Source organism: Tyto alba, unplaced genomic scaffold (assembly GCF_018691265.1).
Source record: "Tyto alba isolate M040663 unplaced genomic scaffold, T.alba_DEE_v4.0 Super-Scaffold_5, whole genome shotgun sequence".
Classification (NCBI taxonomy): domain Eukaryota; kingdom Metazoa; phylum Chordata; class Aves; order Strigiformes; family Tytonidae; genus Tyto; species Tyto alba.
The window spans coordinates 14,636,735-14,650,350 of NW_024881326.1; the positions used below are offsets into that span (position 1 = coordinate 14,636,735).

General features: G+C 44.5%; 1 protein-coding gene across 1 annotated transcript; it reads left to right on the top strand.

The window, feature by feature from the left end:
* The first annotated feature begins 1,996 nt into the window (after positions 1-1,996).
* On the top strand, positions 1,997-11,181 carry LOC104360404 (putative P2Y purinoceptor 10). Its single transcript, XM_009966344.3, has 2 exons — positions 1,997-2,354; positions 7,945-11,181. The coding sequence occupies exon 2, from the start codon at positions 7,947-7,949 to the stop codon at positions 8,967-8,969; it is 1,023 nt and encodes a 340-aa protein (XP_009964646.1). The 5' UTR covers positions 1,997-2,354; positions 7,945-7,946; the 3' UTR covers positions 8,970-11,181.
* The last annotated feature ends 2,435 nt before the right edge of the window (positions 11,182-13,616 follow it).

Sequence of the window (13,616 nt, forward strand, 5' to 3'; positions counted from 1 at the left end):
GGTAAGCAATAACCAAGAGTGCAACAGGCTTTGGCATGCTATGCAAATCAAAGTTTTATCTACATAATTAGGACAAATAGACCTATAGGTACACCTATAACCAATATTACTGTCTGCAAAATCCCTACTGTAAGTTCAGTTTTATCATCAAAAAAAAGCCACTTCCTGACTCCTTGCCTGCAGGATAACTGATATGCAATACTGGCAAGTGAGGTTCAAAGCCTGCAGGCTGGCTGTACAATAGTCCTCCTCCAGCGCCAAGCATGCATGGTGCTGGACAGGTCACTTACAAGATTTTTGAATGCATGTAATCTTCTAGCTGAGCCTTACAAAAGTCAGGACAGCAAACATCCTTCGGTTTCAGACAGGAAAATGTTATCCCCACTTTGCAACTGGATAAATTTAAGCACAAAAAAAATCAGCAGAACTATTCTGCAGGTGCTATGACTTGTGCCTTTAAATCTCTTTCTTGGTCCTACATTTGTCATATAACAATTTCCCCTAAACCAGGCTGCCAGAACAATTTATGTGCATGAGTATAAAGCAGCAACAGTAGTTGTATCTCTTCTCAGTAGACCTGTTCTTAAGTATACAGTGTGTTTTCACAAACACTCTTTTTTGTTGTTACAGTTTACTTTTGTGACTGCAATGTTTCATGTACCAACATGTACAGGTGCAGATGTAATTAACTTCATCTCTCCTTTCCTCAAAGATCATGGCTTTTTCTCAAATCAGGCAGGTCTATTAGTGACAACTAAATGAGGGATGAAAGAATTATAGATGGAAGTTCATGCAGACAAGAGAGAGCAGCTGCAGAAGAGTTGATAATGTTTGTTTTCCGCAAGTGCTAGTCGGGTCAATCAGTGAACTGTTTCTGAATTGCTGTCACCAAATGAGATTCTGCTTTGCTTGCTGGGCTGCAAGTATTATGCTGTGATTTAATGTTAAAGACAACTTCGTGATTGGATAAATTCCAGCTAATATGTTCCCATTGCTAATGAACAACTTTAAAAATCAGCTAAACAGGATGCACTGATAAACACTGAAACATTGGCCAAAAGCTCACTATTGCTTTTCATGAAGGCCACATAAATAATTTTAAAATAAACATCTGACAATCTCCCAACTTCTACCAACTTCCTTTGACAATTCATGGAAACGGGACCGTCTGTAAAGCACAGCAATGCATTTTAGGGGGTGTTCATTGTGGGGCATTCTTATTTGAATCAGAGCCATTAGGTTTGGGTTTCTGAGGTTTCTGAGCAGTCAGACATCGACATCTATATTGACCCCAAGTAAGGCAGTAGCCACAGTGATGTTCTACTTCATCTTCCTTAAACCACAAGAGAGCAGAGAGTTTAACTGCTGAGCTACAGGGACAGTGGTGTGCTGCAAGCCAGAGGCTGACCCTGAAGAGGCAAAACAGGGCAGATTCCTGGTGGCTTTCTGAAAATCCAAACAATTAGATCCTCTAAGTGGGTGAAATCCTAGCCTCACTAATGCATTTAACCCCTGGGGAAAGAGTAAGGCTGGATTTCACCCCAATGCTTGAAACTATTTAAGTGCCACTGTTTGAGATTGCTGGCAGTGAACTTCTTTAAGGTTCCTTCCAACTCAAACCATTCTATGATTCTATGAACTCCATCAAGTGTAAACTGATCTGCCTGCTTATTTAGTCCAAGAGAAATGTCAAGCAAGGCTCACACGAGTGCTATAAAAAGCCATTGGGAAGTTGGACTTCATCAGCAAGGGGACTTAGCACTAGGTGAAACAGAGCAACCACCAGCCGAGGCTCACGCACAACAATGACCATCTCCAGCCCCACGACCAGGAGGCAAGAGCAAAGCTGAACTTCCCAGGGAGGAGCAAGCAGAAACCTCAGGACTGTTTCCATAGGCAGCTTGGAGCTGTGCTTGGAGAGGAGGAAGAATGGCAGGGGAGGAAGGGGTGCCCTGCACAGAGCAGCACCCAGCTCCACTCAGGACCTTCTCCCACTCAGCAGCCTGAGGGGGGTATCAAGTCATCCTGATGAAGCAGCAGGAGAGAAAACACCAAGGACAAAGGCACACGAACCCGATTTTGGGGCAACCGTGCGCACGCTTGGCCGGGACTCAGCTGAGCGGGGCTGGGAGCTGAGCAAGCGAGTCCTGCAGAGGCAGGTAAGGGCTGGGAGGCAGGCGCCCGCCCCAGCTGCAGCCCCAGCGCGGAGCCGTAGGCAAAGCAGCACCTTGCAGCACCCCGTGATGTCATTCAGGTCGCGGTGCACATGTAAACAAGGCTGGAGCGGTGCAGCCCGGACACTCCACTTCCTCCTGACAGCACAGTTGCGCCTAGCTGGGTTTCTGCCTGAAAAGGTAAGGCTGCTTCTGAGCTCTCTCTTTGTGATCTAGAACCAATGTTAGTGAGCTTGTGCTGTTTCCTATGAAAACATTGTGCTCCTCAGGCTTTTTCTTAGGGGTTGGCTCTTTCCAGGAGGAGATCTGTGGCGCTTTGAGTCTTGAGAAAACAGCAGCCCTGCTTGCGCGCCAATCCGCTGTATGAACACATGGAGGAGTTGAAACAGTGGCTGCGTGAAATTGCTGTTGCTAGAGAAAGCAAAATGATACAGTGTGGGCAATTAACGGTTCTCCAACTGTTCTCCAGTGTCATTACTAGGCACAATTTCCTTCTTTTGCTTGATTTCTCAGGGAATATATTTTATTTTAAAATCATACTTGACAGTAAGGGAAACCTGCAAATCTGTTTTTTCTAATGGTGATTTATACTACCATAAAAAAAATCTACAGGCTGCCTGTATTTGTGCCATCCAATGCTCTCTGAGTTGCAACAGTAGGAAATTAATATTAGCCATGGGCACACAATATGACAAAAATAGCAAGATTGCTTGGACTTATTTTTGCTAATGAGAATCCTGAGGCAGTTTTAATTCATAATTCAGACTGCAGTTATTGATCTGGATTAAAACTTAACTTACTTCATGGACTGAAGCTTTTAAACCGTGTTTTGTAAAAGGTGGTTTACTGATGGGCTTTCATTCACTTGTACTAGCAGCTGAGCTCTGATGGGAGCCCAGCAAAATAGCACATATGCAGTCTGGCACTTATAGACAGGATTCCTAGCGGGTGACCCCTGAATCTGAAATTTCTTAAAGTAAATCAAAAGGCAATTGCACCAAAGGTGAGTCAGTATGTCAAATCTGGCTTGCCGCAGATTTATGTAGGAGAGGACTTCAGCAGGAGGCTGGAGCAGTTGGGTGTGTGAAGTAAGAGTGTGATTTTTGTTCAAGAGCATCTTTTCTGGTGTCAAGTGAAAGTGCTGGGACCTTGGCTTCAGTGAGAACATCACCAGCCATGGGAATTGTATCCATGATGGAAGTCTGTGTGTGGGACAGCCCGCGCCCAGCCTGAAACAAGCACTCCAACGGGGCTGCCGGTGTCCTGCTGCCCGTGCATGCCCTGTTTCTTCAGCTGCCAGAGCTGCAGAATTGAAAATTAGACTAGTGTTGCAAAATGAAAACATCTCAAGACAACAGATCAGACAATATAGATCCGCTTTTTTTTTTCTTCTTCTTTTTTTTTTTTTTTTTTTTTTTTTTTTTTGTGGAAGAAGAAAACCAGAAAAAGTACCCTTAACTGTAGAACTTTCCACTTCTGACTGCAGAGGTTTCATACTGAAGTGTGAGTGCAATAGCATGAGACATTCATGGCCACGCAATGAGGGCATGGTATAGAGTTATTTGTGTCTTAATCGAATCAATTAACCTGTCTGCTGATGGGCATGCCAGAGAGATCCAGGACTCTGGAGTGACATTCCTGTGCTTCTCAGTTCTATAAAGATGAACATCTTTTTCTTAGAAATGCCATCTTTAATTTCTAAATGTCCAGTAGTAATGTGCACATTTAATTATGTCCTTATTGCAACAGCCTCAGAAATACAGACTGTAATTAAAATGTAAAGAACAGTAGTTAGATAACCGTGTATTTATTTGCTACCAATTTTTTTGGAATTTCATGTTCTAAAATGATGTTGCAGTAGGAGCTGTCTCCCTGCAATATGTAAATAAGCGTTGATAAAATCTGATGGAGATTTTCAGCCTTCTACCTTTCCTGTACACACATCATGCAGCAAATAACTTTGCTTTCTTTACAGCTTTGGACACCTAATTTCAGACTGAAATTCAATGGTATCTCTGAGTGTCTGATTTTGTGCACCTGAAGGAAGATAAGGGTACAGTGTGGGATTAAGCTTTAATCTGAACAAGAGAAGTGGGAGGAAGGGCAGAAGTACAATTGTTTTGTAGTCCCCTGTGCATATGCCTGGGTGCATTCTGCCTAAAGAGATGGTTTAATCTCATTATATTTTTATGACTTTGTAATGAAGTCATTCATTCTCAGAAAGTGCCCTGTTCTGATGAGCCAGAAGACATCACCCATGTATATATTAATTGTGTTAAAGCTTTTGCACTCCCAGCCAGGTCATCCTGCTCAGTCCACTTAATCATAAATGGCCTGACCTCGAGTTCACCGAATGCAAAGGAGAGGCTTTCTCTGACTCTATGGGCCATATGTCTTCCATTCGCCAATCACAGTGTTACATTTGCTCAGGGTGGTAGGGATGGGAGATCACCTGCATTTCCACAGGTTGGGTTTTATAATCTTTTGGCTCTAAGATTCAAAGCAGTTCCCTGGTCTCCATCAAAGTGTAGCTCTTCAGAACTCTTTTACCTGTAAATACCAGAAATGAGGACTACTCCTGGGAGCATTTTTTTGCCTAATATCAGTTATTATGAAATAATGGTGAGACACTGGAACAGATTGCCTAGAGAAATTGTGGATGCCCCTTTCCTGGAAGTGTTCAAAGCCAGGTTGGACAGGGCTTTGAGCAACCTGGTCTAGTGGAAATTGTCCCTGCCCATGGTGGGGGGGTTTAAACTAGATAATCTTTAAGGTCCCTTGCAACCCAAACCATTCTGTAAATCTATGATTCAGCAACACAAGGGCTTTTCAATTTGGGATGACTCTAGAAGATAGCAACACAAACTCATGAGGACAGTCACACCACCGCCTCTGCCTCCTGCCACTCCTAGTCCCTTGGGGGTTAGAAAAAAACACCTTAAAGAGGAAGGCAAAGAAATGTAATCTTGATTAACTCTGACACCTTGTGGACAATTAGCAGATGAAGATGAAGGCCAAGGGGGAACCTCTCTGTGCTGTGGGCTCCAGCATGGTCCCAGGCGTGCTGCAGCCCTTGCAGCCCAGCCCCTTACTCGTCTGCGTGCCTGGGCACAGTTTGCTGCAATCAGAAAGTTAAGGCTGAATTCTGGTATCAAGCATGTGCACTCAGTGTCACCCTCGTGTTACAGCAGACACATCCTGGGCACGTCAATTTACCCTAAATGGCTCCATTCAGAGGCCAGTTTGAGTCAGCAGCCTGAACTTGATTATTCTGAGTGCTGATGTGGCGGTCGGCTCCTTAGCTGTCACATGAAATGTAAATAAGGGCTAACTGTATCTAGGGACCTCAATAAGAAAACTGTTATGACTCATTTGAACTGAAGAACACATGTCCACTGGCAGCATTTAAATATAAGTGTGTCCTTAAAATAGAGCATTTTGCAAACATACCTAATCCTCCATGGTTTCAATGGCCATCTAGCACTCGTGTTTTGGAGGAGCACTGGCCAGTCAGCCTAACCTTGACAACCAAGGGAAAGCAGGCAGCTAATAACTTTGAAAGTGGCTCTTTAATGGCTTCTTGGCAAAGTGGGAGGCCACCTGAAGGGACAAAAATTGGGTGTAGTGAGCAGTGCTCCTACCAGAGGCATGGGCAGCAGACAGCATGTCCATCTAGAGCTGCAGACAAACCAGATGCAAAGGAACACAAACCTCCAGACCACCAGAAATTGGATGTTACCACAATTTACTTCTCTGAGGAGCAACGCCCTGAGTGAACACCCCAGTGCCCAGCTCCATGCCTTGACCACTGCCTGTCTCAGCATCCTGAGGAACACCAGAAAGGAGAGTGGGAGGCCTCCAACGTTGCTTCTCAGACTGGTGGAGATAAGGCCATAGGCTAGATGCATCTTTCCCCCTTGTTTCCAGCACCCTTTGAGCCTCTTACCTCCTTATGGGCATGTCATGGCCTTGTGATAGGAACAAGGCTGTGGTGTCCTGGGGATGGGGGCAGCTGGGGACACCCTACCACAGAGCAGAGCATCTTGTCCCAGAGCTGCCTTGGGGCAAGGGTTACTGCGAGCAAACTGCAGACTGGGGGGATTGCACTGGAGAGACAAAGCCAGCCTGGGACATGTGCTCTTGGGGCACCTGGCCTCCATGTACTCGTGCCATTGTGGTAAAGGAAGGGGATTAGATAGCAAGTTTCTCGACTGCAGTACATCTTTGATGTTCAGTGCAACTGAAGGATGTAGCTCAGCTACTAAAGCTGAGAGTACTGTAAGAAATAAACATGCAGACCTTGCTTTTTGAAGACTGTGAGAAAATTAAAGACAAGTTTAAAAAGAAAAGCAAGAAAGTTGGCAGCAGCATCTCTTTGGGGAGCCTACAGAAACAGTGGCTAGGTGGCCCTGCTCACCATCAGTGTCAGCCAGAACCACTGCATTCATGGCAACGGTGGCCTGTGTCTCATGTTGGGACCTTGCCATGTCTGGGCACTTCTGGGGCCTGAATTACAACCCTTGCATAGTAGCCTTGAACAGTGTCTGTATGAGCTGCCAAGTCCATGTACTGCAACAATTAACAAGCTGAAAAAACAGGTATTGGTGTTCTTTGACACTTGAGAGCTCTAAACTCTACTCTTTCTTTGAAACATGAAGGAAAAAAAAAATTAGTGACGAGGTATGAGTTACCTACAGAGACATTTTTTCTGTCAAATGCCCCTTGCTACTGGTGAAGGAAATGAGTCAGAAGGAATGAATCAGTGTCTGCAGTGCCGCATGAAATAGGAAGCTGATATTCAATTTTAACCACTATACTAGACACAGGAGGGAATCAATGTAATGGGAATTATAATCCTATGGGGAAATACCCGATAAAACCAAACTCTTTCTCCCTGTGATGCCTTAGTGAAGACAAGTTCCAGTTACAAAAGCTGAGAAAAGAAAGATGGCCCAACAGTTCAATATGTGACATTTTCTATCCTCCATCATCACATGAATCAAAGAAGAGCCAGAAATTGGAAGTATCTAAAAATAAAATTATCTGATGGAAAAAAAAATGTTAAACTGAGGCTGCTGGGGTGATGAGAAATGGAAGTCGGTGATCTGATTAGGTCTCTGCTTGTTACATTAGCTTAAATGCATGGCAGCACATTTCAGGAGCACTGGCTGCATTTACAACAGTCAAGCTTTTCAAGGCTGCTCCCTGCTACCCTTTTCCACATGCCCCGTCCCCATCATTCCAGAGAAGGTGGGTCCATGCAGTCCACTGAAAGGGTCAGGAAACATGCCACCCATGCAATGCCTAACATACAACTTAATGGCAGGTACCATTCAGTGGTTGGTGCCCGTATTTTGATCGCCAGGCCATGTGATTGCTCACACACAGAAGCTGGGCTATGGCACACCTTTCTGCCATGTATTCCTCACCTGCTACCCAGAGACCAAACTACAGATGACCTTCAGCTGCCAAAAGGATAGGCAGCTTCTCCTGCTTCTCTATTAGCAGTACAGCACAGCTTCACCCATGCTTATGGCACTCAGACATCCCACCAAGGTGACTGACACAACGGGAATGGTCCCCAAACTCTGTGTGAATAGTGGGAGACCTCTGAAAGGGCAGCTTTGAAAAAAATAGCAGGATGATTTATACAGAAGACAGTTCCAAACCTCTAGTTTGTACTGAATAGGCAACTCAGAAATGCAAATGTGAATACTGAGAACTCTTGCAGTGTCTTTGTCTTTACAGTCCCTGTTTTTGTTTTCTACAGGAATGACACACCAGCCCTATACCACCACAGATGCTTCTAGCAGCCCAGTCATGACACAGAGCAACCAGACCTGCTCCAGTCACAATATAACATTCAAAAACAGCCTGTACGCAACCACTTACACCATCATATTCATCCCTGGCCTCCTGGCAAACAGCGCTGCCTTATGGGTCTTGTGCCGCTTCATCAGCAAGAAGAACAAAGCCGTCATCTTCATGATCAACCTGGCTGTGGCCGACCTGGCTCACGTCCTTTCACTGCCACTGCGAATATACTATTATATTAATTCCACGTGGCCTTTTGGGAGATTCCTTTGCTTACTGTGTTTCTACCTGAAGTACCTCAACATGTATGCCAGCATTTGTTTCCTCACCTGCATCAGCATTCAAAGGTATTTCTTCCTGTATCAGCCATTCAAAGCCAAGGACTGGAAGCGGCGGTACGATGTTGCCATCAGTGCTGTGGTGTGGCTCTTTGTTGGGATGGCATGCTTGCCGTTCCCCATCATGCGTGGCTACGGCCTGGCCAAAAACACAAATACCTGCTTTGCAGACCTTCAAGTCCGGCAGATTGACAGCAAGGTGGCCACTGTGCTGATGACAGTCACAGCAGAGCTCTTCGGGTTCATCGGCCCACTCATCATTATTTTATTCTGTACTTGGAAAACAAAGGACTCTCTTCGGGGCTTCCAGATACCACTGCAAAACAGCAGCGAGAGGCGGAAGGCTTTAAGGATGGTTTCCATGTGTGCCATTGTGTTCTGTGTGTGTTTTGCACCATACCACATCAACTTCTTTTTCTACATGTTGGTGAAAGAAAATGTAATTACAGACTGCTTCCTGAGTTCCATCACACTCTATGTCCAGCCCTTTTGCTTAAGTCTTGCAAGTCTGGACTGCTGTTTGGATCCGATACTGTATTTCTTTATGACTTCAGAGTTTCAGGACCAGATATCAAGGCACAGCAGCATGGTCATCAGGAGTCGGCTCATGAGCAAAGAGAGTGGTTCATCAATTAAGGAATGACAAGGAAGACAGCTTAAAAGAATGAAGATATTTCATACGAGATCTGGGACTGTTCTGTGATACTTGACTTACCAACTCTGTTGTGGAAGATCCTGCAAGTCTATACAGGGGAGTTTTGTGCCAGTGGACATCTAACAATATATAGAAGATAGAACTCTGTTTAAGACCGATGTGTTGGAAGCTGATGAGTGACCCAACTGGTGTGACTACACTTACTGCTGTGCCACCCATGCCTGGCTTAGCTGGACTTGAAAATATACAAGAGGGAGTGACAAAGCTTTTGCTAGGAAATGGTGGAAAAGTCCCAGGAGATTTTCTTCTATTTTCCCAACTCCATGGCTCTATGATCAAGCCAAAGACAATCCCACATCCATACATTGACATCTGCTGAAGTTTCTTCTCTGCTAAAACCACACAATACATACAAGGACTTGAAAATGGCCAGTAATAATAAATGGCAGTTTTAGTCTTCACACTCAGGGCTGCACACGTGTGAAGGTTGGCAGCTTGCTTCAGCACGGCAGCCCCGGCTTGCCACTGCCCACTCCTGGCTTTGAATGCATCCCACTCATCACCACATTTACTTCTGCTTCACCTTCCCCAGACTTCCCCTCTTGCTCTCGTTCATTATTTCCTCCTCATCCAGATCTAAGTTTGTCCCTAATTGTCGATGCATCCTGTAACTTGCACCTACAGCTGGTGCAAGACCCTCTGCAAGACAAATTCTCCCGGTGGCTCCTCAAACACTTCAGAGTGGGACCTCCCCTTGCTCGGAGTGACTTTCTTCCTCTCTGAGCTGCCCCCATTGGCAAGGGGGGGTATCGGGGTGGCCTTTGCCTTTGGGCCCTGAGGGGCAGGACCACTGGGAGTGTGCTGCTGGCTGGGTGCAGCTGGACTCGGCACTGGTGCAGGTGGATTTGGTGATGCTGGTGGTACCGTTCAGATCCTTGGTCTCTTCTGCATGTGGCTTCTTGGGCCCAGATGTACCTGCAATGGATCTGCCCCATGAAACCTCAACTCAGTGGGTTCAATTGACATATCTTTTAAAAAAGAGGGGTGTTCTTGCCAAGGTGATTTCACTAATAGAGCATAGGCTAATTTCTGACATAAATTATTCACCACGATTTTTTCCACCAGGTCCTTTTTTTATAATTGGCTATGAAGATATGGAAAGCAGTGATGATTTACCTCTTATTTTAAATTGGTGACAGCTCTTTGGCCAAGTTCACCCACTTTGTGTAACTTCAAAGGTATCCTCACGATACATGGGGATTGTTTTGGCTGAACGCAGGCACTGACTTACTGCCTTTGAAAAACATGTGTTTTTTCAAAGAGTACAGTACTCAGTAAGCGCCAGTGCCAACATCTTATATGTTGTTACAAAAATAGAAGAAATACCAAAAACACTTGCTAAGTACATTTTAAATCTAACTACTAAATTCCACTTAATTATATTTTAACTCAGCCAAAAATTTTCTGCATATTATGTTTTCCCGCTTGGCTGTTTTACAATAAAATGGGAAAAAGCAAATAGCCAGGTTTAAAAAAACATTACACTTCAGTTCCTCTAAAAGACAGTGAAGACATACTGATTATATACAAAAAGGTCTTGCAGTTCTCCTCTCATTTGTGAGAAGATGATTACGGGCTACAGTATGATGAACTTAATCTTACATGAGATAAGTGACAATACCAAAATATGCCTATCTGAAGGAAGTAACTGTCACAGCGAATTATTGCAGGCTTCTGGTGAGAAAGCTGCAGAGAAGGCAAACAGTCCATCTCTCGCTGGTCAATGGAAATGTTTTCTCCAATTTAACTGGCAGTTCATTATGACAATGATATATGTACATGTTTACAAACTGCAAGTAGTCCCTTTAAAAATGCGAGCAGAAGTTGATGCTCAGGTACACAGTTAAGCATGTGTAATGAAATTTTTGTCAATTTAGCAGTTTTCTCATAAGCTAGATGCTGTGTAACATTGGAGAAGGAGACTTTAGTTTCAATGTTTGTTTTGAGGATTTTTATGGACCTCAATCAGGTAGCATGTGACTGGGAGCTGTTTACTGTGATTTTTTTTTTCTCATGCAATTCACCATTTATCAGATGAAAACAAGCTGAAGGCACTGTTATGGTAACTATGTAGCTTGTCCTACATTTTTCTTTCCAAAAACTGATGCTTAAAAAATAAACGCATTTTTGCAAACATAAACTGAGTTTTATAGTTATCAGTTATACCTAGAAAACTGAATGGGATCAGCTCCTCCTTGAATCAAGTGATGGAGTGTATCAACTTTTATTATTCTTAAGCAGGTTGCTTGTTTGTCTACAGAAAGGTTTTCACCCCACTCTAACACGGCTGGTGTTTATTTAAAAACTACAAAAGTTACTTTGGATTTAGAGGTATTTCGGAGAGAGAAAGGTCCTCCATGGGAATAGCTGTGCTGCAGGTGGTGTGTAACTGGGTGAACAGTGACTGCTATTGTCCTTACATGCAGGCAGGACCACAGAAACCATCTCTATATCTCATCCAACAATCATTTCACAGATCCAAATCTATACAGCTTAAAAAAAAACTCTTACACCATTTACAACAAGATTGGTAAAGCAGAAATTGGTCACTGTAGTCCCCCACGTACTGAAAGCTGTAACATGGACCTGGCAGGGGAATACCTGCTCCAGCGTATGAACGTCTGAAGAGTGACAGTGGGTCTCCCACCCTTAACATTAACAATGAATTTGGTGGCTCCATGAGGGATAATGTTCCTCAACACCATGATGGCATCCCCAAGCACCTCAGCTGCTCATGCTCTCCCCCCGTCTTCCTGCCTTGTTCACCCTCTGAACACCCTTAGACCCCCCAAGGCTGTCCTTTTTACGTACTGCAGCCCCAGCCTGTGAGGAAAAGCCACGTTCAACATTTTCAGCTTTTCAAGTCCCATCACTTTGATGCACATGAGGTTAGACAACTTGGTCTAATGGTCTCTTCTGGTGTGTGTGAAAGCATACTGGTTTTGGCTGGGATAGCGTTAAATTGGCTGTGCGGTGCTTAGTTGCCACATGGGATTAAACCACAACAGAAAGTTAGCCAAGATGTCATGACAGTGAGCTAGCTGAGAGCAACAATTCAAAGTAAAAAGAGGTCAAGAAAAACTTGTAATTTTCTGAAAGCGCATAGAAAGTCAAAGACCGTCAGTTTAGCCTCCACAAATCCCTATCTGAAACTCAAAGCCTTTAGTTCAAGTCCTCCAAGACCTCAGCAGTGTGTCTCAGGAGAACAACAGATGACTCCAGCATTACTGCTGAGGAGGAGGAGGATGGTATTTCAACTGCTTTCATGTCTGGGAGGTGCTGGATCCAACACAAGACCTGGGGGTGCAGGTGCTGGCTTTGCCTGCCAGCTCTCACGTTTTCAAAGGCACAGTGTGCCCAGTTCCAGTTCCTGTAATTCACCCCATTTCCAGTGAGCATAAAACGTGTTTATTATTTTGACAAGAGGAAATATAATTTCATGATGTTGCTCCTGGATTATCTCTTGTCCTGGTCCCATTGCCCAGACTCATCAGCTATAAAAAGACATCTTCATCCTTCTTGGGCAGACATAAATAAACAGTCTTTCAACAGAGATGCCACAGAAAGGCAGAAGTTAACCGAATCAAGAGGCTGGATACAACAGCTATGCAGGTTTGTGGAGGATGGATCTGAAGGGCTCCACTGGCACCTGCTGCTGGAGCAACCCTGCATCAAGCCTCACCCCAAAGGGAACTGCTCAGGGTGAAAACATGGTGAGGTGTCCAAGCCACTTACACCAATGGTAGTGCACGTCCCCTGATGGCACAGCCCTGAGCAAAACTGTGGCATAACATATTCTCCTCTAGCACGAGACATGTTAGCAAAAGAAAATGTGTTTCTTTGCAGTGCCAGCAAATGGCCGCCCTGTCTTAATTGGTATCAGAGGCCTAGTAATTCCTTTCCTGGTTGAGAAAGGGCCCTCCCATGCTTAATGGCAAATGTATTTGGAAAGAAACCCCGTGGGATTTAATGCCTCAGGTTCTGAGCTGCAGGATCTCGCGAGTATCTCAGTTTCATTTCCTTTCCTTAAATTAAATTACTATCTCTCCATGCAGAAAAAAAAAAAAAAAAAAATGCTGTAAATGCAGGATAACAGCTCAAGAACTAGGAGCCAGCTCAAAAATATGAAAACGCTTCATTGCATTTAACAGATTTCAGGGCTATGACTGGTACATTTTGACAAAATTGCTGGGTCGCTGGATTACACAAGGGCTTAGCCCAAAAAGTTAGGGAGTGACCAACAATTATTTGCTGTAAAATAAATCCAAGCTTCCTAAAACTGCTGCCCCTGTAGAGACCACTGTGCAGTGGTGAGAGGGACTGTGTGCTGCAGGGCACCAGGGACTCATCCAGCCCCCCGGACAATGTGCCCACAGCTCTGGTCAAGGCATAGCAAGTCTCTGCACAAGGGTGAGTTGCTCTCTGTGAACAAGACCTCCTCCTCTTGAATGGCCCACTGTTTTACATACATCCTTCAGGTGCATCCTGTCAGATATTGCTAAATGCTGAGTGCTTAAAGAGATGCTGATCATATGCATTTGGCCTTCTGCCCACAGGATACCAGGCTAAAGACTA